Source organism: Sciurus vulgaris, assembly GCF_902686455.1.
Source record: "Sciurus vulgaris genome assembly, chromosome: 5".
Classification (NCBI taxonomy): Eukaryota; Metazoa; Chordata; class Mammalia; order Rodentia; family Sciuridae; genus Sciurus; species Sciurus vulgaris.
Genome location: NC_136465.1, coordinates 100,183,875 through 100,208,918, shown reverse-complemented (window position 1 = coordinate 100,208,918; position 25,044 = coordinate 100,183,875). Strand labels below are relative to the sequence as shown.

General features: G+C 36.3%; 1 protein-coding gene and 1 long non-coding RNA gene across 16 annotated transcripts in view; one reads left to right on the top strand and one right to left on the bottom strand.

Moving 5' to 3' along the window:
* DNM1L (dynamin 1 like) overlaps positions 1-21,089 on the bottom strand; it is a 52,473-nt gene extending 31,384 nt beyond the window's left edge. For 8 of the 15 annotated variants that reach the window (XR_013763750.1, XR_013763751.1, XM_079139342.1 and 5 more), the window contains exons 1-2: positions 20,870-21,082; positions 4,151-4,298 (exon numbers count right to left, since the gene is read on the bottom strand). Coding sequence is in view for 13 of the 15 variants with exons in the window: in XM_079139342.1 (XP_078995468.1) it covers positions 4,151-4,298; positions 20,870-20,971 (250 nt within the window). In the remaining 2 variants the exon portion in view is untranslated. Of the gene's footprint in view, positions 1-4,150; positions 4,299-20,869 lie in introns of all 15 variants that reach the window. The other 7 variants (XM_079139337.1, XM_079139338.1, XM_079139339.1 and 4 more) reach the window with 4 other exon arrangements.
* LOC306660864 lies at positions 4,196-8,624 on the top strand. Its single transcript, XR_013763774.1, has 2 exons — positions 4,196-4,324; positions 7,487-8,624. It is a non-coding gene; the product is annotated as an uncharacterized lncRNA (long non-coding RNA).
* Positions 21,090-25,044: the final 3,955 nt, after the last annotated feature.

The window sequence follows — 25,044 nt, the reverse complement described above, 5'->3', positions numbered from 1 at the left end:
TGTATATATATTTTTAAGTAATTACAAATCATATTGTCTGCCAGAGTTTATTTTTAACATTTTTAGAAAACAAATTTTCCATTACATCACCATTGTTTCTAATTCTAAATAGATTAAAATTAATCTAATATTCAATAACTTGCCTTTGACATACTATTTGATAGCCTACTGTGAGAAAAGATAAATTGATAAAAAAAGAAATCTACAAAATATATTAGGCCAATATTTTGAAACCTTAATATATGCAAGTATTTACCCTATTTAAGTAAAAACTGAACTTTATAAAGATATTTTCTTTGAAACAAATTTAAATTTAACAGAATATATCTACATAATAAAATAAAATTTAACAGAAAGTAAACTCTTAATCTTTATGAATTCAATCCACCAAAGGAATCTACTACTTCTAACCACAGCATCCTATACAGAAAGATTAATCCTACCTTTTTCTTTCATTCTTTATTGCCTATATGGGTAATGTAAATGGGATAAATATTCAAATTATACTCAAAATTTTTAGTATTATCCTAAATATTAGTATTATCCTACTTTATATGTGTATTTAAAAAGACAAAATCTTCTCTGTCCCTACAATTCATAATTTTTCAAGTTTCCAGTGACACACTATTCAGTGGTATAATATACAGCAGAATTCTGGCCTTTAATCAGCATGCCACTTTTGCATTTTGTCTAAAAGGAAAATTGATAAAAATTTGATTAATTTTTTACAAATATATGAAGAGTAATTGTGAAGTATATAAAGTTCAAATTAAACCACCCTACTCTAAAACATGGTTTAATTTCATTGAACCCAGGGGCACTTTACCGCTGAGCTACAACCCCAGTCCTTTTTAAGTTTTATTTTGAAACAGCGTCTCACTAAATTGCTAATGATGACCTCAAACTTCGGATCCTACTGCTTCGGCCTCCCAAATCGCTGGGATTACTGTCACCATGCCAGACTTCTCTTTGTCATTTTAGAATGCACTGCTCTTAGGCTTTTGTGAAATAACAAAGCCCTCGAGGCTTTATAAAAATCCCTATACAAAATGGCCAGTGAATAATTTTTTGAAGAACTTCTGTCAGCTTATGATTTCCTCTCATTCTCCTTTATTGTCAGGATACCAGGTAGTTTATCCTTTTTTGGGGGGAGGGTTTACTGGGAATTGAACCCAGGGTCTCACACATGCTAGGCAAGTGCACTAACATTAAGCTCTAGCCCTGTTGATTTTGAGAAAGGATCCTGCTAAGCTGCAAAGACTAGCCTCAAACTTGTGATCCTCCTGCCTCAGCCTCCCACGTAAATGGGATTACAGGTATGTGCCACTGCATTTAGCAAGTTCATACTCTTTTAATTAAACTGTTTGTCAATCTGCTTCATGGTTTCCAATTTTCTCTGGTTTAGAATGATTTATGATAAACTAAAATTGCTTATCCAGAGGAGAAAGTAGCTCTGAGAAACTATTATAACTCTGAGAACTATTATAAAATAAAATAGGAAATTTAGTACTCAAATTTATGATATCTATTTTGTGCTCTAGGTAACTCGTTGTTTTCTACCCCTAATATTAGATTTAACACAAGGGCACTTTAACACTGAGCTACCAGCCCTTTTTTCTTTATATTTTAAGACAGGGTTTCACTAAGTTGCTCAGGCTGGCCTTGATCTTGTGATCCTCCTACCTCTGCCTCCCAAGGTGCTGGGATAACGGGAGTGCATCACCACATCTGGCCTGACTCGTGTGTGTGTGTGTGTGTGTGTGTGTGTGTGTGTGTGTGCGCGCGCGCGCTGCAGTGTTTAAAAAAAAAAAAAGGCACTAAGCTTGGGAAAATGTGTACACAGGTAAAGACAGAGATTTTACTGACCCATCACCAAGAAGAGACATCAACAAAACATACTAGACAGATAAGCAAAGAGATACTGAGGGAACTGACACATCTATAGCTGAAATATACAACCTTTCCTAACAAGCAAAGCTTTAATCTAGAGAAACACTTCCCACATCTGCAAGTGATTTCTGAGAGACAAGATATCCTTTGCCCTTTCAAAGTGACTAAAAGAAATTTAAAAATTAATAAAATGAGACATAGTGCCATATAGTTTTCTTAAAGTCTTAGCTAAAGTTGCTGGTAAATTTATTTAATGAAATCAGTGGAAGTGAATTTTAAATTGTTATTCTGCATATTTGAGGCTGAAACAATAGGTTAGCCCAGAAGGACTAAATTCACAGTTCAGAATTTCAATAATACAGAAATATTACAGAGATGCAAAGTGATTAATAACACACAAGATACCTAATATAAATTAAAAGATTTCTTTATGTCTCTCTTTCTAGCAGTCTATACAAAAATATTACTTGTTAACATCTATAACTTGCTTCAGTGATTAACACTCTAGAGTCATAGTAGATGCTCATGACAGGTTTTCCCCACTTAAAGCAATTACCACCAATAGCTCCTATAATAAATGAAGAAAAAAAATCAAATACAGAAATTAAAATACCATTCATTTTGTCAACAATATCATCTCATCTTACATCAGAATATAAGTAGAATGAAACTGCATTGAAAATAGAAATCTGCAGGAAGAAACAAATACAGTACTTCTTTTTTTTTTGTACCAGGGATTGAACCCAGGGGCACTTAACTACTGAGCCATATCCCCAGTCCTTTTTTATGTTTTATTGGAGACAGGGTCTTCCTGAGTTGCTCAGGACCTCGCTAAGTTGCTGAGGCTGGGTTTGAACTCGTGATCCTCCTGCCTCAGCCTCCTGAGTCACTGGGATTATAGGTGTGTGCCACTGCACCCAGCTACAGACATGGTACTCTACTGCAAAAGTTATTTAATAGTTAGAGCTATTTTACAGACATAAAATAGAAAGTCTGAGCCAAACACTGAAATAAACAGGAATATTGAATCTATTATTTTCTCTTTTTTGCTTTCTAGGTCACATGGGGTCAGTACTCTTACATAGCAGACACAATACTAGGGATCAAAGTGGTAGGCAAGTGCTCTACCACTGAGCTAAATTCCCAGTCCTTAAATACATTACTCAAATCAAACATTTCAATTTCACTAGTATGACTAATATAGGATACGCATTTAATAAGCAACTTAAAATTTACTAGACAAAAAAGCATTTCTTAAAATATTTTCAGTTTAATTTTTTTTAAATTCTGTTATATAAAACAGTGCACTTTTTTCTTATTTTTATATTCCCTGCTTACTAGTCATGTAATCCATTAAAGAAATAGCCTAATTCAGTTTAGCTGGAGACTAAGCCTAAACACAGGGGAGAAGAGAATCTTTAAAAATCAAATTGTATGTGTTATGTAGGAAAATCTTAACATAAAAATAGTAAAAACTAATAACAATTTAAATATTACAACTCTTTCTATAAATAATATTCTTCTTAGGTTGAAGAGCAAAAGAATCAAAAATAGCAGGCACATAGTAAGACCAAAAAAAAAAGTGAAGGTGAGATAACAATGCTAAGCTAAAAACTAGTCATTTTAATTTTATTTAAAGTGAAATCTGTGCTAGGTACAATGACACACATCTGTAATCCCAGTAACTCAGGAGACTAAGGCAGGAAGATTGTGAGTTCAAGGTCCACCTAGGCCATTAGCAAGACTCTGTCTCAGAACAAAATAAAAAGGGCTACTATGTCCCTGGGTTCAACCCCCAGTACTACAAAAGAAGAAAGAAAGAATGAATGAATGAACTCCTTCAGCTAAAATCTAAATGACTAAGATTCTAAATCGAAGTTAAAAAAAAAAAAAATTAGTGGTTAAAAACTAGGAAGGGAAAAAACTTTAAATACTCCAAAAAACATTTAAAAGCTTTTTCTTTAAAATAACTGATAACTATTTACTGAGTGCCTCACTGGATCAAACTTGAAAAGCATTAACAGTTTACTAAGCTGAATTCCTCCAAAGGAACTATTCCCAACACTTTGCTTATGGCCCTTCAAAAACAAAAATTACTTTTTTTACATTAAGAATAATGCATATTGCTTCTCTTCATAGGACTTCTGATTTTTCAATGGCCACTAATTGCTAATTTTCTAATCAATGCATATCTTTTTAAGAACAGACCAAAAAATAAATAATACTATGAAATAATTCTTATCCCCAATTTGAAATTTACCATTTTCTTCTCCTGTTGTTTTTCGTTTATCTTCTGGTGAAACATGGACCAGTTGCAGAATGAGTGGTCTCCGAGTGACAATACCAGTACCTCTGGGAAGCAGGTCCCTCCCCACTAGGCTTTCTAGCACTGAGCTCTTTCCACTGCTCTGAAAACAGAATATACAAGAGAAATGTGAGTTTCTTAATGGATTTTTTTTTTTTTTTTTTTTTTTTTTTTTTTGGTTAAAAGATGACCAACAGCAGCATACACGGAAGTTATCTTAGGTGGAGACTTTTAAAATCAAATTTAATTATATTTTCTATTAGGACATCTGTCTTTTTTTATAAAAAATCCAAAACAGAAAATAAAAGCTTACTCAAAAAAAAAAAAAAGTCCCTTTTCTCATAATTTTCCTACTCTTTTGATTCTCCCTCAACCAGGTTTTAAAACCTACATAAAACTGGTATATATAAAATCATGCTATAATATGTAGTTATTTTCACTTTAAATTGGGACAGTGCTGAATATATCTTTCCCTAACTTGCTTTTATTTCTCAGGTAATAATCAGGGATATTGTCCCATATCAATGTATTCACAACTTCAGAGTTTAATGGTTAAATAGTATTTTACACAGTATCTACTGCGTGTAAAATCAAATTCCAATAAATGGATGTTTAAGTGGTTCACGTTATTATGAAAAATGCTGCAGTGAACATATTTGTTCACAAAACCTTACTCATTTAATCCTCATTAGATTTAGTTCATTTAAATTAAACTGCTGTAATTAAAGAAGATACAGATTTTAAGCACTCATAGATACTGCCAAACTGCATACCACAAGATAGTACAAAACTGTACTGCCAACAGTTTGTTATAAATTTGTTGTTTGTTGCATCCCCAGCCACACTGGACATTGTCACTTTTCAAATCTTTGCTACTTTGACAGATGGACACTAACTGCTCTTTTAAATTTGCATTCCATTATCATTGAGGAATCATTTGTTAAGGGCTTTCTGTATTTCTCCTTTTGTGATCTGCTTATGCAAATGCTAGTGTTTGTTTCTTATGAGTTTATAATAGAGCTCTTTATCTATAATGTATTTCATTTTTTGTTTTGAATATTCCAACTTTTTATTTTGAAAAAAAATTGGGGGGTTGGGTGAGGACTGGGGATTGAACCCAGAGGCACTTAAACACTGAGTCACATTCCCCAGCCCTTGAGACAGAGTCTCGCTGAGTTGCTTAAGAACTTGCTAAGTTGCTGAGGATAGCCTTGAACTCGAGATCCTCCTGCCTCGGTCTCCCAAGATGCTGGGATTACAGGCATGTGCCATTGTGCTCAGCTATTTTGAAATTTTTAATGCTACCAAAAAATTGCAAGAAATCACAAACCTTAACACAGAGTCAACATTTATTAACAATTTGACACATTTGCTTTTTGTTTGATGTCTCTCCTTACACATACGCACATAAACATTTTTTTCTTTTGTTGTCCCATTTCAGTTAGTAACAGATAGTAGACAGTTCACCTCTAAATAATGTAGCATGTGTCTCCTAGGAACAAGGTCATTCTTTTCTATAACTACATAATGATCATACTCAGAACACAGCTAACAATACTAATATCTAACCTACAGTAAATAGTAACATATAAACCTCTATTAGATAATCTTTTAAATGTGTATAGTACCTAATACACATTTTAAATATTTCTAAAATTACCATTTTCTTAACTTTTCAATATACTGTTTTTCTATACAGTATATTTTTTCCTGTACTGTTTTTTCCTTAGTCAAAACTAGTATATCTTTTTAATATTTTCTACAAATGCAAAAATCCTAATTTCATCTGTTGAATCAGGAAGGATCTATAGAAATCAATGTGACACACAAAAATTAGGTTAAAGACGGCTTATTTACAAAGGGATTATTTACAAAGCTGTGGGTGAAGTTTAGGGGAATAAGGGATAGTACAATAACCCCAGCTAGTAAAAAAGACATTCTTATCACCCATAAGTCCCAAAGAAAGGACTAGAACTTTCAGACAAGAGACAAAGCCAGCCCTGGGCTCCTCCTACATGCTGGAAGTTATAAGGCAAGGGAATAAATACCCAAGACTACTGTCGTCTCCCTCCAAATCCCTATCAGGGGTCCTCATTTCCAATTGCGCTCAGAAGCCAGAGGAGATAGGAGGCCATTCATATTGCCCAAAATAGGTCCCCTATGATGGAGAATAGGAATGCTCAGTTGATTTAGAAAGTCCAATTATATGACACATTTGTGAAACTGAATTTTTTGGTGCTTCTCAGTGGTACAGTGGTTCCCTAGCATGATCAAGGCCTAGTTTGACCCCCAGTATTCCCCACCCCTGCAAACATTTTGGTATTTGGGTTTATTCCCTCTTATTAAGTAAAAAGGGATCTTTCCATCATTTCATCTCTGTACTCTAAGTAATTTAAACAAATTTCCTATTCTTTAGTGTTTGATATAACCTTTCAATTAAAAAAAATCATCTAATTCTCTTTGATTTTCAAATAACTGCTAATATGAATCTTAGATTTTTCTCATTCCTAATATTTTATCTTTATGGCCTTTTTTCTAGCCAGACTTTTCAACTGAAATAAACTGACTGATTTTATTGTTCAAATCTATCTTGTATTGATTTTGCTTTTTAATTTTTTTATACTGGGTTAACTTCTTGTTTCCCTCCCTGCCCCAGGAAAAGGAGTGTTTATCTATTTTCTTTTTAAAGTAACTCCGAGTTGAATGTTTAGCTTTTTTCTCTATTGCAGCTACTAACACTTGGCACCCTCAATACACCGATATACACCCCTCAGTCAGTCATCTCAATCTTTCTTCCTTCCATATCAAGAACTGTGGTTCTAAAAAAAAAAAAAAAGCACCGTGGTTCTCAATGACAGTTTATAATAATTAGAACAACACAATTTCTTTGCTTTTTTATTTCACATTACACGGATTCTTGAAATGTAGATACTATATCACCACTGCTGAAAATAATTTTTAAGTGTTTTACATAAGAACATTCTCCTCCCACACCCACTTTATAGACCACACTTCCTCTCCTTTTAAACACTCATTTGGTGTGGTTTAATTTATGTATAATGCAAACCACCATCCTAACCCCCACTAGTCCTTAGTTAATGTGGCTCTAGTCATTTTGATTCTCTGAAGTTTGTTCTCTAATAGATTTCTAAGGAAGGTCTGTATACTAGAAACAATAGACTTCAAGTTCTAGCATATTAAAATGTGACTTTTATACTTGAAAATCAGTTTGATGTATGTAAAGTCTTTGAATCTTTGACTCATACATGTTTTTTATTATTTTAAATATAGATTTCCATCACCGTTTTCCATGTGTTGCTATTGAAACCTGTGAAAAAGAATCTAATTTTCCTTCCCTTACAAAGGCCTATGTGACTTCTGCCCACAAGTCTTAAGATTTTTTATTATTCTTTTAAAGTCCATATAGTTTTTCTAGACTGTCTCAGAATTGGTCCTTTCGTGTCAATGTTCTCAGGTATGTTCTGTCAAAATACAGCTCCAAATGTGTTTATAATTCATTAAAATTGTCTTAAATTGTAATTTTTAGTTATCTGTTCTAAGTTCCTTGATTTTTTGTTTTTTTTTTTGGGGGGGGGGTTTGTTTTATTGTTGTTTTTGTTGATTTTTTTAGTACAAGTATTTGAACCTACTGGCATTTTACCACTGAACTACTCCCAGGTCTTTTTACTTTGAGACAAGGTCTCACTAAATTGCTGAGGCTAGCCTCAAACTTTAATCCTCCTGCCTCAACATCCTGAGTAGCTGGGATTGAAGGCATGCACTACCACAACCAGATTTAAGATATTATCTGTTATGTTTATTTGCTCCTTCTAATTTCTAATTTGTCTTCATTTGTTGTTGTTGTTCTTTTTTTGCTATTGTTGTTTTGTTTTTTGGTTTTTTTTTTGTTGTTGTTGTTGTTGAGACAGGGTCTCACTAAGCTATTTGGGGACTTAATAAATTGCTGACACTGGCCTCAAACTTGCAATCCTTGTGCCTCAGCCTCCCAAGTGGCTGGGATTACAAGCTTGCACCACTGTACCCAACTAATTTGTCTTCATTTCTAAAATATTTTTTTTTATTTCTAATACTTTATTGAATTCTACCTAACTTAAAAATATTTTGATGCAAATAAACTTTTTGAAATGTCTTATCACTATGATGCCTTTTGTCTTCATGATATATAAATTCTATCTCAATAAAGCCATTAAAAAATAAAATAAAGCCAGGTATAGTGGTCATAGTCCCAGCTACTCAGGAGGCTAAGACAGGATAATCACTTGAATCCAGCAGTCTGAGGCCAGCCTGGGCAACACAGTGAAACCCCTGTCTCAAAATAAATAAATCAAAAAAGGGCCTCGGGTAAAGTTCAGTGGTAGAGTGCTTCCTCACACACACAAGGCAATCCCTAGCACTGAAAAAAGAAAAATAAATAAAATTATTTCTTAATGCCCAAAATGTACAAACCAGGGAAGGAAAGGTTGATCATAAAATTAAAACTTCTTGCCCTCATAGAAAAAAATTGGGGAAAACATCTGTGAGCCATATAACTTATAAAGAATTAGTAACTATTGTAAAGCATGTATTTAGCATACGTGGGGCCTTAGGTTAAATCTTTAGCACACAAAAAAAGAAAAATAATTCATAACCAAAATGTATAACACCTACAAATCAATAAAACATGAATAATCTAATAGAAAATAATATGCAGAAATAGGAACAAAAACTCAGAACCACAAAAGGTCAAGAAATAAGATGCTCAAACTCACTAATAATCAGCAGGATACAACAAAAACCACAATGAGATATTATAAAAAAAATATGACAATACTATATAAACATACATACTTCACTCTGTTGGTAGGAATATAAATAGTTATAACATCCTAAGAAGCAAACAGCAATATCTAGTAAAAATAAAAATAAGTATAACCTACAGTCTAGCAATCCCATTTTTTGATACCTTAAAGAAATTCTCAAACATGTACAAAGAGATATGTATAGGAATGTCCTCAGTGCCATGGGGAACAAGACCAATGTTCCTCAACAAAAGGATGAGTTGTAATATATTCCTATAATTTTCTATTATGGAGTGATATAAGTGAATAAACAAGGAGTGTGTGCCTGGGTGTCTAAATTCACATGACTGTGTAAAAAACATTGCAGAAGGACATATACTATTTGACACCAATTACTTTAAGTTTAAAATCATCTAAGAAAATAATATATATTGTTGAGGTTGTCTATATATGTATTACATGTATAATAAAGTGCATGGGCATGGTAAAACACCAAATTCAAGAATGTGGCTCTCTCCCTTTCTCTGAAAAGGAAATAAATTTAACTAGCCATTAATTTTTTTTTAATTTGGAAGGTACATTTAATGATATAATGTTACTGTATACATTACACTCGACATTTTCAGTATTTTAAAGTAATTTTATAATGCCTCAAATATAGTACAGAATCTCACACTGAAGAGAGATTAAAAGGCCTCTTTTCTCCTATACCCAAAGCAAACACTTGATGGAGCCACACAACTTGGACATAGGTTATAAATCAACGCCTATGTACACCCCGCCTTCTGCAAAAGTGATCTGTACTTTCTTAAGTGTCTGGCTCTGGCAGAAAGCTCACACACAACAAAGGGTTATAAGCAATTCGGATAATATTTCAATCTTATTTCACATAATCTTAGGAAATGAAGAGCCAAGAAAAACCTTTTTTCTCTTCTCTCGTTGTTTAGTTGTTAGACTTCACTCAAAAAGAATGGTTACGGAGGTTGTGTGCACATGGGTTTGGGCATTGCTGTGGCAAAGGACTCTGCCAACCTCAGGAGACCTCAGTTGGAGGGGCAGTTAGAAGGTGCAGCCAATCAGGGGCACTGGATTCAGGCACAACGATCACACTCATCCCAAATTTGACATAAATATGCTGATATCCATTCTAAGGCAATAAAACTTAAGAGGTGGGATTAAGGTTCCTCCAGAAATGAAATCTACTGATTGGTAGTGGACCCTGAACCCAAAACTTAATGCCATGACCTGCCTCATCATGAAAATGTACAAATTCCTGAAATGGAAAGTAAGCTTCGTGCTAAAAGGAATAGGAAGAGCACTATGACTGGCTCTGTGTGGACTTGAGTAGCATCGTTGATTCATTTGATGCTTTAAGAAATCAAAAAAACTTATTAAATTGGAGAAATTATGAACCCTACATTCTTATGATGCCTAGTAAACTGAGAGAGTACCTGAAGACTCAATTCTTAGACTAGGAAAAATGTCACTTCATCTTTGACACCAGTGGAATTCAAATGTTAACAAAATGATATGAACTGCTTTTGTCATTTCAGAATTAGACTGAGTCACTTCTTGGAAAATATAGTTCCTAAAACCCACTTAATTGGTCAGGCTGCTGTTAAAATAAGTCTTGACTATTCATGTCAACTGACAGCTGGAAAATGAAGAAATATGAGCTAATACACCAAGAATCAATAGATTAAGGGCTAGGAGAGCAGTACAGTGCATATGTAGCATGCATAAAACCCTGGGTTCAATCTCTAGCACCAAAAGCAAAAATTAATTAACTAACTCAAAACAAAACTTTTAATATGTTATCTTTATTCCTGAGATTCCAATAGATTTCCTGGAGTTAGCATTAGACCCTAGGCTCTCTCAGATTATTAATTTTGATTGTATGTAAGTCCTATTCTACAGAATGGATAATCAGTTTTTTTTTCCCATGGTGCTGGAGATTGAACACAGGGGCTTGTGCACGCCAGACATGCACTTTACCACTAAGCCATAACCCTAGCCCATATTTTTTTAAATAAAACAAAAAAACACATCACCACTTGTATTAATCTGTTTTCTCTTGCTATAACAAAATAGCTGAAGCTGGGTACTTTTAAAGAAAAAAGTTTATTTAGCTCATGGTTTAGAAGTCTTTAAATCCAAGATTGGGTAGCCCCATCTGTTCAGCCTGTAGTGAGGACCTCCTTGGATGTATCATAATATGTCAGAGAAGTGGGAAGGAAAATAGCAAGGGGAGCAAGTGTGTGAAGAGGTCTTTATTACAACCCACTCTTGTGAGATCTCATTCCATAAGACCAGCATTAATCCCTTTTGAGGGATTAATGGCAGAACCCCCAATAACCTAACTACCTCCCATTAAGTTCCACCTCTTAAAGGTTCCACTGCCTCTTTATTTTAAATTTTTTTAAATTGCAGATGGACAGCATGCCTTTATTTGTTTATTTTTACGTGGTGCTAAGAATCAAACCCAGTGCCTCACACATGCTAGGCAAGTGCTCTGTCACTGAACTACAGCCCCAGCCCCTCCCTCCACTGTCTCTTAATTTCACCACACTGAGGACCAAGCATACAGCATTTGATTCCTTTGGGGACAAAGCACTTTCAAACCACAGCACCATCCAAAAAGAAAAAACAATGGTTATAACATGGATGGACACAGAATTTTTAAATTACAGTGTACCTAGGAAAGCTATATACTTCTCTGTGTATCTAATATTTAATGTTGTAGACTAGTAGCCTGATTATTTTTCCCTTTACCCCTAAGCACCTGTACCCCTCACCACTACCACCCTGTTTCTATTTAGAAGTCTATAGTATGCCTTTTGTTTTCATTTTAGATATTTAATAATGATCTCATTTTGATATTTATATCCAGTAATTGTGATCTGCAGCTGTCTAACTTCAGCTGTGAGAAACTTTTGCCTATGACTTACTTTATTATTGTTTCTTTTGTCATCTGTCCCAAGCATCCCCCCCCAACTATCTGTGATAAGGATTTTGGTTCTCTTAACTCTCATTTTCATGCCTCTTATCTCTAATACATTCCATAATATATGTTTTGATCTTTTAGGAGAATTTCTCAAGTTATTTTAATAAGGTTTTCAGCAATTTCAGTGACTACTGCTTCTCAACCATTCCCATCCTTCCATTTTGTTCTTCCTTCTTAAATGAGATATATTTCACAGGGAAAACATTTCAACTTCTCTCTTGAATTCTAAATTAACCTCATTTTATTACTGATTGCCTACTTACATCTCCTCCTTTATGGCTACTGATTTTTACTTTTACATTTATACACGCATTTAAATACTCTCTCTATATATATATTATATATATATAATATATATATTAGACATTTTAGGATGCGTTATCAACTGAATTGTGTCCCCTTAAAATTCATAGTTTGAAATTCTATCCCCCAGTACCTCAGAATGTAACTGTATTCAGAGACAGGGTCTTTGAAAAGGTGGCAAAGTTAAAATAAGGCAATCTTTAACAATTTTTAGATAAATGCTTTTTTCTTCTAGTGATTTAATCATCCAGGGTCCATATACCTCTTCCCAGGAAGGTGAATAGCAGCTACATGAGTTCCAAAGTAGAAAAAGTCACAGCTGGCTTGCTCTGTAAATAGGACTTTACTGGCACTCTGAGATCAATTTTTATCATCTCCACATACACTCAAAGTTGATTCAATATCCTGTATAGCACTGATGAGCTAAAATCTGTGTGCCTGGCTGGGCATGGTGATATATATCTGTAATCTCAACTACTTGGGAGTGTAAAGTAGGAGGATCACCAGTTCAAGGCCAGGCTGGGGAACTTAGCAAAACTCTCTCAAAATAAAGTGTTGGGGATTAGCTCAGTAATAGAGCACTTCCTAACATATGTAAGGTCCTAGATTCAATCCCAAGTATTAAGGAAAGAAAAAAAAACAATGTGTGTGCCTGGTTTGAGCATCACCCTCCATTTTCCTCCAAATGAACTCTAATGGAATCTATAGTGTTTTGAATTCTATTTTAAGATGTGCCCTTTACTGAAAATGATATTTTTATATTTTCATCTCTAAAAAGAAAACCCTGATAACTAGCATTGGTGGGGGGGTGGGGGGTGAGGAATTACAAATGTTCATATATGCCACATTTACCAAAGATAATTTAATTTTTAACTTTTAAATTTTTATTTGTAATTGTGTAAGACAGCTGATATTGCTGATATTAATACAGCTGATAAAGATATACTTAATAGGGCTCAATGGTAAAGCACCTGCCTAGCACATGTGGGCACTGGGTTTAATAATAAATAATTATTAAAAAGATATACTTAATATATTTGAAATAATTATAAATTTAGAGGTTTCCTTAATTTTTACTTTACAGTATTCTTAGAATTATAATCTAATATTTAAGATATTAGATTATATTTAAGATAGCTAACCTAAAATGTTTTTACTTTATTTTTCATACTTTCTACCTAAAGACAAAATATAACAGTCTTTAGGAAAGAACTTTTCTTAGTTATGAAACACAGGCCCAGTTTTCTTTGGATCACAGAAGAGCAAGAGATTCAGATATCTGATAAGGCCATGAACTGGAGTAGCAAAAGTAATATCCATAAAAATTCCCCACTTTATGGAGCTGGGGGTATAGCTCAGTGGTAGAGCATGGTTTCAATTCCCAGAACCACAAAAAAAAAAAAAAAAAAAAAACCACCTTTTCCATAAAAGCAGAAAAGCATAAGTAACATGAATCTACACTCCCAAGAAGTTCAGTGAACTCCAAGTAGAATAAACACAAAGAGATTCACAGAGACAAATTACAATTAAACTATTGAAAGACAAAGACAAACATTGAAAGCAGCAAGAGAGAGAAGCAGAAAGCAACTCATCATGTACAGAGGATCCTTAATAAGATTAACAATAGATACAACAGATTTCTCATCAGAATCCATGGGAACCAGAGGCAGTAGGATGATTTAAAGTGCTAAAAGGAAAACCCAACAACCAAAAATTCTGTATCTGATTTGATATTATTACAATGGCAGTACTCCCCCAAAACAATCAGCAGACTCAACATAATCTCTATCAAAAATTCCAACAGTTTTGTTTATGGAATGGAAAGGAGCTCCAAATAACCAAAACAATCTTGAAAAGGAAGAACAAAATTGGTAGACGCCTACATCCTAATTTCAATAAAGACTACAAAGTTATAGTAAAGCAGTGTGTTTTGGCGTAAGGATGCAGAAGAACTAAGAATCCAGAAATAAATCCATACACCACGGTCAAATGATTTTCAACAATAGTGCCAACCCTATTCACGGGGAAAGAATAGTCTCTTTAACAAATAGTGCTGGTTTAACTGGATAGGCATTTGTAAAAGATGAAATTGGACCCCTGCCTCAAACCAGCAAAAATTTTCTGAAAATGGATCAAAACCCTAAATGTACAAACTAAAACTATAAAATCCTTAGAAGAAAACATAAAATAGTAAATCTTCATGACCTTGGATTTGACAATATCTTACATATGACACTAAAAGCACAAGCAACAAAAGAAAAAATAGGTAAACTGGACTTCATCAAAATTAAAAACTTATGCATTGAAGGACACTATCAAGAGAGTGAAAAAACAATCTACAGGAAGGGAGAAATTATCTGCAACATATATTATTAAGGTTCCTGTTAAGTGTGTTTTTGTTGCAGTGACAAAATACTTGAGAAAACAATTTAAAGGAAGATTTATTTTGGCTCAGTTTCAAAGATTTCAGTCCATAGTAGGTTGGCTCCATTGCCATAGGTCTGTGTTGAGGCAGAGATTCATGGCAGAGAGGGCCTGGTAGAAGAGAGTTGCTTACCTCCCAGTAGCCAGGAAGCCGAGAGGAAGGGCCAGAGACAAGATACAGTCTCCATGCCCTTCAACTAGGTTCCACCTTGTATAGTTTCCACCACCTCCCAATAGTCCATTCAAATTATGAAGCCCTCGATGGATTAATCCACTGATGAGGTTAGAACCCTCATGATCCAATCATTTCCTAAAAACCCTGCCTGTGAACATTGCTAGACTGGGGTCAAAGCCCTCACCTCAACACATGAGCCTTTGGGGGATATTCCAGATTCAAACCATAACAAGTATCCAGAATTTATAAAGAATTCTTAAAATGCAACAACAAAAATAAAACCTCAACAAGTACATGAAAAGATGTCTAGCATCATTAGTCACTAGGGAAAAGCAAAGCAAAACCACAACACTTCACATCCATTAGGATGGTTATAATCAAACAGATAATTACAAATGATGATGAGGATACAGAAAAAAACTGGAACCTTGGTATACTACTGGTGGGAACTGTAAAACAGTACAGTCACTATGGAAAAGTTTTATGGTTCCTCAAAAAGTCAAACATAGAACTACTATACGACTCAGCAATTTTACTCCTAGGTATATACCAAAAGAACAGATAACAGGTACTCAAACACTTATGTTCACAGTAATACTATTCACAGTAGTTAACAAGTAGATACAACACAACAGCCCATCAGTGAGTAAATGAATAAAAAAGTATGGTTAATATTTATATATACACACACACACACACACATTCATTCTTTATTAGGAATATTACAAAAATGGACTATTACTAGGCCATTAAAAAGAATGAAGTCCCAGTATATGCAACAACATGAAACAACCATGTTATGCTAAGTGAAAGAAGGCAGATATAAATCATCACATATTGTATGATTCCATTTCTGTGCAATACATAGAGTAAGTAAATCCTTGGTGTTTGCCAGTGGTTGGAGGAAGAACTAAGGAATGACTATTTAGTAGGTAGTTTTCTTTTGCAATGAAAATGTTTTACAACTAAACAGAGGTGGTGGTTTCCCATTTTGAATGTACTAAATGCCACTGATTTGTCTCTGAAATTTCTTGTTGTTAGTTGTGGTGGTGGTGGTGGGTGCTGAGGATTAAATCCAGGGCCTTGCATCTGCTAGGCAAGTGCTCTACCACTGAGCTAAGTGCTCTACTACAGAGCTATACCTTAACTTTTTTTGTTTGATTGGTTTTTGTTTTCTGTTTTTTTGAGACAGGGTCCAAGCTGGCCTCAAACTTTCAATCCCCTGCCTTGGTCTCCCAAGTAGCTAATAGCTGGAATTACAGGCATGCACCACCATACCCAGCATAAAATGATTTTTATGTTATGTAAATTTCACCAATTTTTTTAAGTTAAAAGGAAGCAGCTTATGATCTATACAAAGAAATTACAAAAAAAAAAGTTCTTTAAGCACACTCAAAAGAAAACTCCACCTCAGGAAACGAAAACTATAATCAATATTGGGGTTAAATTACTACGCCTAATGAAGGCACCACCTCTACACACACAGAACAGATGTATGCAGTATCAGGCAGAAGTCAAGATTTCATATGGAACTGAAATGTAGACAGTTGTATTCAATGAGGGGGGTAGGGAAGGGACCTCGAACTATTAAAAGAGTTGGCCATAGAAGGAAATGGGGTAGGGATTTAAAGATGTCTTTTTTCAGTAAAGAATTCCAGAATGATTTAGCACTTAAAGATAAAGACATTGTAAGGGCATACTGAAATCCCTATATTCTACTGAAGGGAATGTAAAATGCTACAGCTGCTGTGGAAAACAGTTTGGCAGCTCTTCAAAAACTTAAAACCCAAAAGCTACTATATGACCCAGCAATTCCCAAGGGAACTGAAAACATACATTCACATAAAAACTTGTTAAAAAAAAAAAAAGAAAAAAAAGATGTTCACAGCAGCATTATTTATAATACCCAGAAGTAGCAACAACTCAGTATCCATCAACGAATGACTGTGGTAAATCTACATGATGGAATATTACGCAGCCATAAAAAGAGAATGAATATCCTTTATCTGAACTACTTACAACGGAATAAAGTGCTTCGGATTTGAGATTTTGTCAGATTTGGGGAAAGTTTGCATATAAGTAACAAGATATCTTGGGGATAGAATCCAAATCTAAACATGAAATTCTTTTGTTTTATATATACCTTATACACATAGACTAAAGGTAATTATACAGTATTTCCATTGCATCTGCATTTTGACTACAACTGTCCTGAGGTCAGGTGTGGAATTTTTCATTTGTAGCATCACATTTATACTCAAAAAATTTTGGACACTGGAGCATTTTGGATTTCACATTTTTTGGATTAGGAATGCTCAACCTGCACTAATTATTATAATACAGAAAAACATTATGTTGACCAAAAGAAGTTAGACACTAAAGACCAGATGTTAAACAATTCCATTTATATAAGTGTCTATAACAGGCAAATCTACAGAGACAGAAAGTAAATTAGTAGTTGCCAGGGGATAGGGGAAGGTGAAATGAGGGTGACTGCTAAAGGTAAGTGGCTTCTTTCTGGGGTAATGAAAATGTTCTGGAATCAGATAACAGTAATGGGTGCATGACCTTGTGAATATACTAAGAATCACAGAATTGCATACTCCACAATAGTGAATTTTATGTATATAAATTTCAATTTTCTGAATGTTAAAGTTATTAAAAAATTGATTTATAATTGGTTTAAAATGGTTATTAAAACCCAAATCTCATTTCCTTTTACATTGCTTTAATTGCCAAAGACAGAGTGCTCAAATCGCTGAAAAAAGGCAAAGTTAAAAGTACATTACTAGCAATACTATGCCACAATCTCTGGTTAATGTCATCTGCATTGTGATGCCTGTACTGGACGGTGGTTTGGATTACATACCAGGAGGGATCCCCCTTCCAATTCTCAACTTAAGAAAGAGTGATTAAATTTCCCAAGTTGAGTCACAAAAGTTGTTTGAAGTCTTATCTCCTTCTCCACCTGCAAAGTACACCAGGTCTAAAAGTATCAACCTTCTCTCTCCCCATTCTCTCTTCCTTCCACACAGACCAACTCAGCTAGAGAAAGAGGAAAGCAATTTATTTACCTAATAATAAAATGTGAATGATCTACACCTGTAAACATGATTCTCTCTCCTCAACTCCTCCAACTCCCTAGCCATCAAATAAGTATTATTTAGGGAATTTAAGAAACCCAGATTCAAAACATTTAGGAAATGGCAGACTGCCTCAGAATTGATGCTTTAAACCAGGAATGCCACCAAAATGAACATGATAATGAATAGCAGTATGCCCTCAGACATAGCTTCCCTGAATTACTTCTGCTTTTAACAGCCTTGTGTGGTTTAAAATTCAAATATACACTGGTAGACGGTTTGGTTTCAGATCTATGAACAATTTGCATCAGAATAACCTATGGTACTACATTTACTTCAGACATATAAAATAAAAACTGGGAGATGGAAACCAGGAAACTTATTTTCCAAGTGAGCCTTATACACACTCAAGTTTGAAAACCACAGTTCTAAGTTCAACAAGATGGGACCTGCAGTCATTTAACATGTAGGTAATGTATAAGAAAGACTCTACTTGTTTAACAAAGACATGATCACCACGACGGGGAAATTTACTAGTCAAAACTAAGTACACAACACTTATATGTCTGGAGCTTACTCACTGTACACTACTCCATTAAATAAGAATGCGAGATGTGTGCTGTATTTATGTTATTAACATTAAAGAGTAAAATGGCGTAGATAAGATAGTGGTGTACTAACAGGATTCAAAGTAAGCAGAAAAGGTTTTTTTGTTTTTTTTCCCCAACACACTGAGGAAAATATGGGGAAAAAAAAAACTGTTCCTATTCTTTCTTTCTTCTGTATATGAATGAGAAAGGACTAAATTTTGGCTAACAAAGACTTGGACAGAAATAAACATCATTAAATCAGGTTAAAAAAAAAAAATTCCCTTGAGAAATTTCAAACATCAACATACAAAAGTGGTATAACTATCACCACTAGGATGGTTTTTGTTGGCACATGTTAATGGCTTTCAGAAATATGGGGTCTTTTCTTTCCTCTCCTCTCTATTTTGCCATCGGGTTTATTGACTGAAATAAACTCTCTATTTTGCGTAAGAGAAATCCTTTATTTTAAAGTACTTATGCTGATACACTAAAGCCCTGATTCTTTTACTGTTTCATGCTTAAAGAGCACTGAAATCTTAAAAGTTTACGGGAGGTTTCTGGTATGCACTTAGGCAACATTTTTTAATTACTACCAAAGAAAATTCAATTTATATCATCTCTAATTCTATTTACAAAAACAGATCAGCTTTAATAATAAAAGCCCTAGTGTTCCAAAATATTATCTAATTACAGTAAGCAATATTCAGAGTATTTATGGAGCACCTAATTACATGGTTCAGACTGAACGAAATATGTTCAATAAAAACACTGTTCACCTTTTGCATATACCAATTAGAATTCTGTAAGGAGGATGTCACTTCTCAATTTTTTCAATTATATCAGTATGGATTTAAAAAAAAACTTCATTATTTATTGTTTGATGATTCAGTTTCCAATCATTACAAATATTGATACAAATACTAGAATATGCAGGGAGGATTGAGCGGTATCTATACTAACTTTATTGTAAACCAAGATAAATTGTTTCAAAAATAATTTTCATTGCTTTATTTAAAAGCCAAAAAAAAGAAAAAGAAAAACACAGGTCTATGGCTTCCAAGGTTTACAGTACTTGTATATCCTCTAATATTCTGAACATTAAGTTCCCTCTCATCATATTTATTACAATTTCATTTTGTAGCAAGATGTAGCGATACACCTCCTGGAGAATGATGGGGAAACCTTCGCCTTCTCAAAAGATACTATTAAGAAATGACAAAAGATGTGCAGTGGCGCACACCTGTAACCCCAGCGACTCGGGAGGCTGAGGCAGGAGGATTGCAAATTCAAGACGCCTAGTCAACATTGGGAGGCCCTGTCTTAAATAAATAAAAAAGGCTAGAGATATAGCTCAGTGGTAAAGGTTCCCTGGGCTCAATCCTCAGGACCTAAAAAGAAAAAAAGAAATGACAGCGTTTAAAATCCACATACCAAGTAATCTCTAAAATGTTTCTCTTGAACTCTAATTGAAAGTCCTATGATTCCTCTTCTATCAAGAAAAGCAGCATGCAGAGGAATTGAAATTTTTATACTGTCACTCCAGAAATACATTTATTTTCTCAACATTTCTGCATATAAAAAATGATGAGTTATCCATGAAAGAACCAACATGAAAGAGCCAGAGAACCTGATGCCAAATTTAAGTCACAACAACAAAACTGAGGAAGACCACAGACTATGCAGAAAAACTAGAATTCCTTTCTAACACTCATAGAACTCCAGGTACACGTGAGATTTTTTAAATTTATTATTCATCTATTTATTTAGGACTACTTCGAAGTTTGGGAAAGCGGGAGGGGTTACTGTGCAGGAAAACACAAGGCTCCACAGAGCAGCGGCCTTTCTCAGCTCCACAGCGCGGTTCCAAAAATGACTCCGTAGCCCCTGGGCAAAGCAAGAAGGGCGCCCGGAAACTAGCCAAGGCGGAGCTGCCTGGCCCCCCGTGAGCCGGGCGCAGAACCGCGCGTCCCCCAGGTGCCCTTGGAAGCAGCGGCCCGCGAACCGAGCCGCGCCGGTCCTGGCTGACTCCAGTTCCGCCGCCCGACCGTCCTTCCCCACCCCGCCCGCGGGGCCCCAGCGCCGCGCCGGCTCCGCCCCTCGCCGCCCAGCCAGGCCTCGGATTCTCCGCCTGGTGCAACGCAGCCCGAGGCGGGCAGGCGCGGAGAGCCCCCGGGCACCTCTCAGGGCCCTCCACCCACAGGCCGCAAAGGCTGGCCCCGGAGCAGGCACTGCCGCAGCCCGGACCAGGCCCACGCCCTGGGCTCTGGCCTGAGCGAACGCCGCCCTCGTCTCTCACCTGCGTCCCTACAACGACGATCTGAGGCAGCTGGATGATGTCGGCGCCCACCGTGTTGAAGACATCCTGAAGCTTATTGATGACAGGAATTAGCGCCTCCATAATCCCCAAAACACCAGACCCCCGCCCGACAGACCGCGGCAATGAATGGGGACGGGGCCCAGCGTCCACCTCCTTCCTCTTCTCCTCCGCCCTCTTCTCGGGAGCCCGCACCCATTGGACCCGGCCGCCTGCTCCCTGCCCCCTCCCGGCAAGCCATGCGTTTCCAGGGACAGGAGAGAAACAACGCTTGCCGGGAGTTGTAGTTCTGCCGAGGCGGCGAGCTGGTGCCTACGACTTCCAGAAGGCTGCGCGGCATGGGAGGGCGGAGCGAGGAGGGCCGGGAGCCAGGGGTAGGGATGTTTCGCTGGCTCCTATCGAAAGGCTAGGGAGTCCAACCAGAGAAGTGAAAAGTTGTACTCCATTTGTGTACAAAATGCATTCTGCTATCATGTATAACTAAATAGAACATATAAATAGAACAATAATAAATAAATAAATATAAAAGGCTAGGGAGTGGGACCGGGAAAATAGGACGGAAGAGATACTTATATGTTTGTCCTAGGGGCATGATAGATGTGAAAACTCTGGGTGTGAATATGTCTTAAGAATTGCGATGTCTCTCTTGATTAGCCAGTGTCATTTTCTTATGAGAGCTTTCTCAAGAAGAACGGGCTGGGAAGACAGAATGGCTCAAGGCCACAGACTCCTCAGATAGGTGCAAAATGTCTGTAACTTGGCATGGAATGTTTGGGGTGCTATTACGCAAAACCAGCCCAGGTTAGAACACTCGGGTTCTCTACTTTGCTCTTTTCTAAATAGAAGAGAAATTTCTGAGCCGTCTCTACTCATGTCAAAAAGAAAAGGCAGCAAGAGAGATGGCAGGCAGGCTTAGGGTGAAGTTTCATGTATGTAACCAATTCCGACTGCGAGGTGGAAGTGCCCTAGGGCAAAAATGATGCAACTACAACTGATTTTTCCTTATTTGTGGCACCAATAGACGCAGTCTTTTCCTATTTACTAATGACATAATTAGTAGGCATACATATATATCCAAAAAGCAAATGTCATAAACTTTGTGTGGCATTATAATTTCCATTTAAATTATAAGTTTTCTTTTGGTATAGACTATCCAGAGCCTTGTATTAACCATGCCTCTTTTTCTAGGACAAGGAAGAATGATCTCATGGCCAGTGCTCACAGTCTTTCTAGCACTCCGCCAGCACAAACAATTGTCTGGTAACTGTCGTAGAGCATTGAGTTAATCAGACATAGAAGAAATGAAGCAGGAAATGATGAGCCCTTGAAAAGGTATGGCTCTTATTTGATAACCTTATTTTTCAACATAAAACAAGATATTCCATGTGCAATGTGTTTCACTGTAGGAAACAAAGTAAACCAATCTGGATTTCCACATTTTAAGTTCAGAGCACTCTTGCTTATGGGAAAGCCATTTAGCCAATAAATATTTCTTTCCTCATTGAAAGTAGGAAAATGTGTTCCTCTCTGGAGTGAATTACTATGAAATCCCATTAAGCCTTATCAAATGTTGTCTCATAAAGCCTTTTTAAAATCTCATCTCCTTAAGTTATCCCTCTCATCACTGTAGTTTTGTGAACGGGCAGATAGTTCAGTTGCAAGTGACAAAAATTTAGCTTGAACTAACCAAAAATGATTGAAACTAGGAGCTCAGGCAGCATTGGAACTCTGCCTCCTATATCTGCTACTCTCTACATCTTTATTTCATTCTTTCAAACCAATTTGTCTTGTAGAGTGAGGAGAGTGGGAAGTGGTGGAGGCCCCGTGAGCCCTCATTTATGACGCTGCCTCAGGCTGATGAGACTGAGTGAATCTGAGGAGCAATTGAAACCAGGTTTCCACCTTGTTTCCCTGCTGTATTAGTTTCTTGTTGCTCCCTTATCAAATTACCACAAATTTAGTGACCTAAAAATACAAAAATTTGTTATCTTACAGTTCTGTAGGTCAGAAGTCTGACACGAAACTCACTAGGCTAAAATCAAGGTGTTGTCAAGGCTATCCCTTCCATCTCCTGATGTTTTCCAGATTCTAGAGGTCACTCCTGTTGTTTTCTGATGACCTCCTTCGAACAACTTCAAAGCTAGCAATGTTGCATCTCTTTAACTTTTCTTCTCTCTCAGGTCTCACTTTGACCACAGCCAAAAATAGTTCTGTGCTTTTAAGAGCTCATGATTAGATCATCACACCTGAACAGTCCAGGATAATCTCTCCATTCCAGGGTCTGTACCTATAGTCACATCTGCAGAATCTCTTTTATAGGTAAAGTTCACAGATTGCAGGATATGGACAGATCAGGATATGGACATGTTTGAGGGTCCATTCTTCAGCCTATTGCCCCTAGTTTAAGTGACTGGTCTAGGGATAGAACTTTTTCCTAACAGGACCATTTAGAGTCATTCCCTGAGGATTTTCTAACTTGAGTAAGAACAGAACTATTTTCTTTCTCTGATTATGGAACCAAAGGATGTGAGTCATTGTCCCCAGAGATCATGTTTCCTACCACATGGTCTAAATTGGCTTGAAAGAATTAAATAAACTCCTTTACTCAAAATATTTTTTTCCAGTCAAAGCGAGGCATGGTGGTGCACACCTGTAATACCAGCTACTTGGGAAGCTGAGGCAGGAGGATTACATGTTCAAGGCCAGCCTGGGCAATTTAGGAAGACCCTGCCTCAAAAATAAAATTTTTCAAAAGGACTTGGGATGTAGGTCAGTGGTAGAGCACCACTGGGTTCAATACCCAGCCCCTCCCTGCCCCCACTCCCACACACATATTTGTCTGTTTTAATCCCAGTTCCTCCGCATATTAGCTATCTAAATTTACTGCTCTACTTAAATCCCTGTGGCCTCAGTTTCTACATCTATAAACCTGATGTACCACTAAGCCATGTCCCTAGTCCTTTTTATTTTTTTTTTATTTTCAATAGAATCTTGCTAAATTACAGAGGCTGACCTCAAGTCTACATGATGGTGCGTGCCTGTAATCCCAGCAGCTCAGGAGGCTAAGGCAGGAGAATGATAAATTCAAAGCTAGCCTCAGCAATTTAGTGAGATCCTAAACAAGATCCTGTCTCAAAATGAAAAATAAAAAGGGCTGTGGATGTGACTCAGTGGTTAAGCACCCCTGAGTTCAATATCACTGGTACAAAAAAAAAAAAAAAAACAGAAGCTGGTCTTAAACTTGTATTTCCTCCTGCCTCAATCTTCTAGGTAACTGAGATGACAGGCATATACCACATGCCTAGCTAAACTCTTAACTTCTACACATAAACTACCTTGTTTCTTCTTTCATCCCCTCATTTATTCAATGCATTTATCAAATACATATTTGGCATATGGATCTTGCTGGAGGTCAGGGAGAAACAATGGACACAACAGTAACACACCCTTCTCACCTCCCCTATAGTGAACTCACTAAGGACAGAAGTGGTGCTATATTTAGCTGGTTTTCTCTACTACCTAGTATGACACTTGTTATCTAATACTAGTCTACATGGATTTAAAGCAGCTCTGAATTGATACAACTGCAACCAGGATTTACAATTAAACTCAGGCAATAAATCTCTAATTAAAGTTTTTTTTTTTTTTTTAACCCAAGGGTACTTAACCACTGAACCACATCCCCAGTCCTTTTTATTTTTTATTTTGACACAGGGTCTATAAAGGTTGCTTAGGGCCACACTAAGTTGCTGAGGCTGGTTTCGAACTTGCGATTCTCCTTTCTCAGCCTCCCAAGTCGCAAGGATTACAGGCATATACCACCCCACCTAGCAGGATGCTTTTTTTTTTTTGGGGGGGGGGGGGGTCTGGGAATCAAACCCAGGACCTTGTGCTTACAAGGCAAGCATTCTACCGACTGAGCTATCTCCCCAGCCCCGCTTATTTTTTAATTAAATTAATAATTGAAAATAGTTCTTACAAAACATGAGACTATTTTTATAGCATATATCCAATAATCATTTTAAGTCAACTTTTTTTTTTTTTTTTGGCACTAGGGATTGAACCCAGAGTTGCTTTACCACTGAGCTACATCCCCAGTCCTTTTTTTTCTTTCTTTACTAAGTTAAGTAGGGCCTCATTGAGTTGCTGAGGGCAGC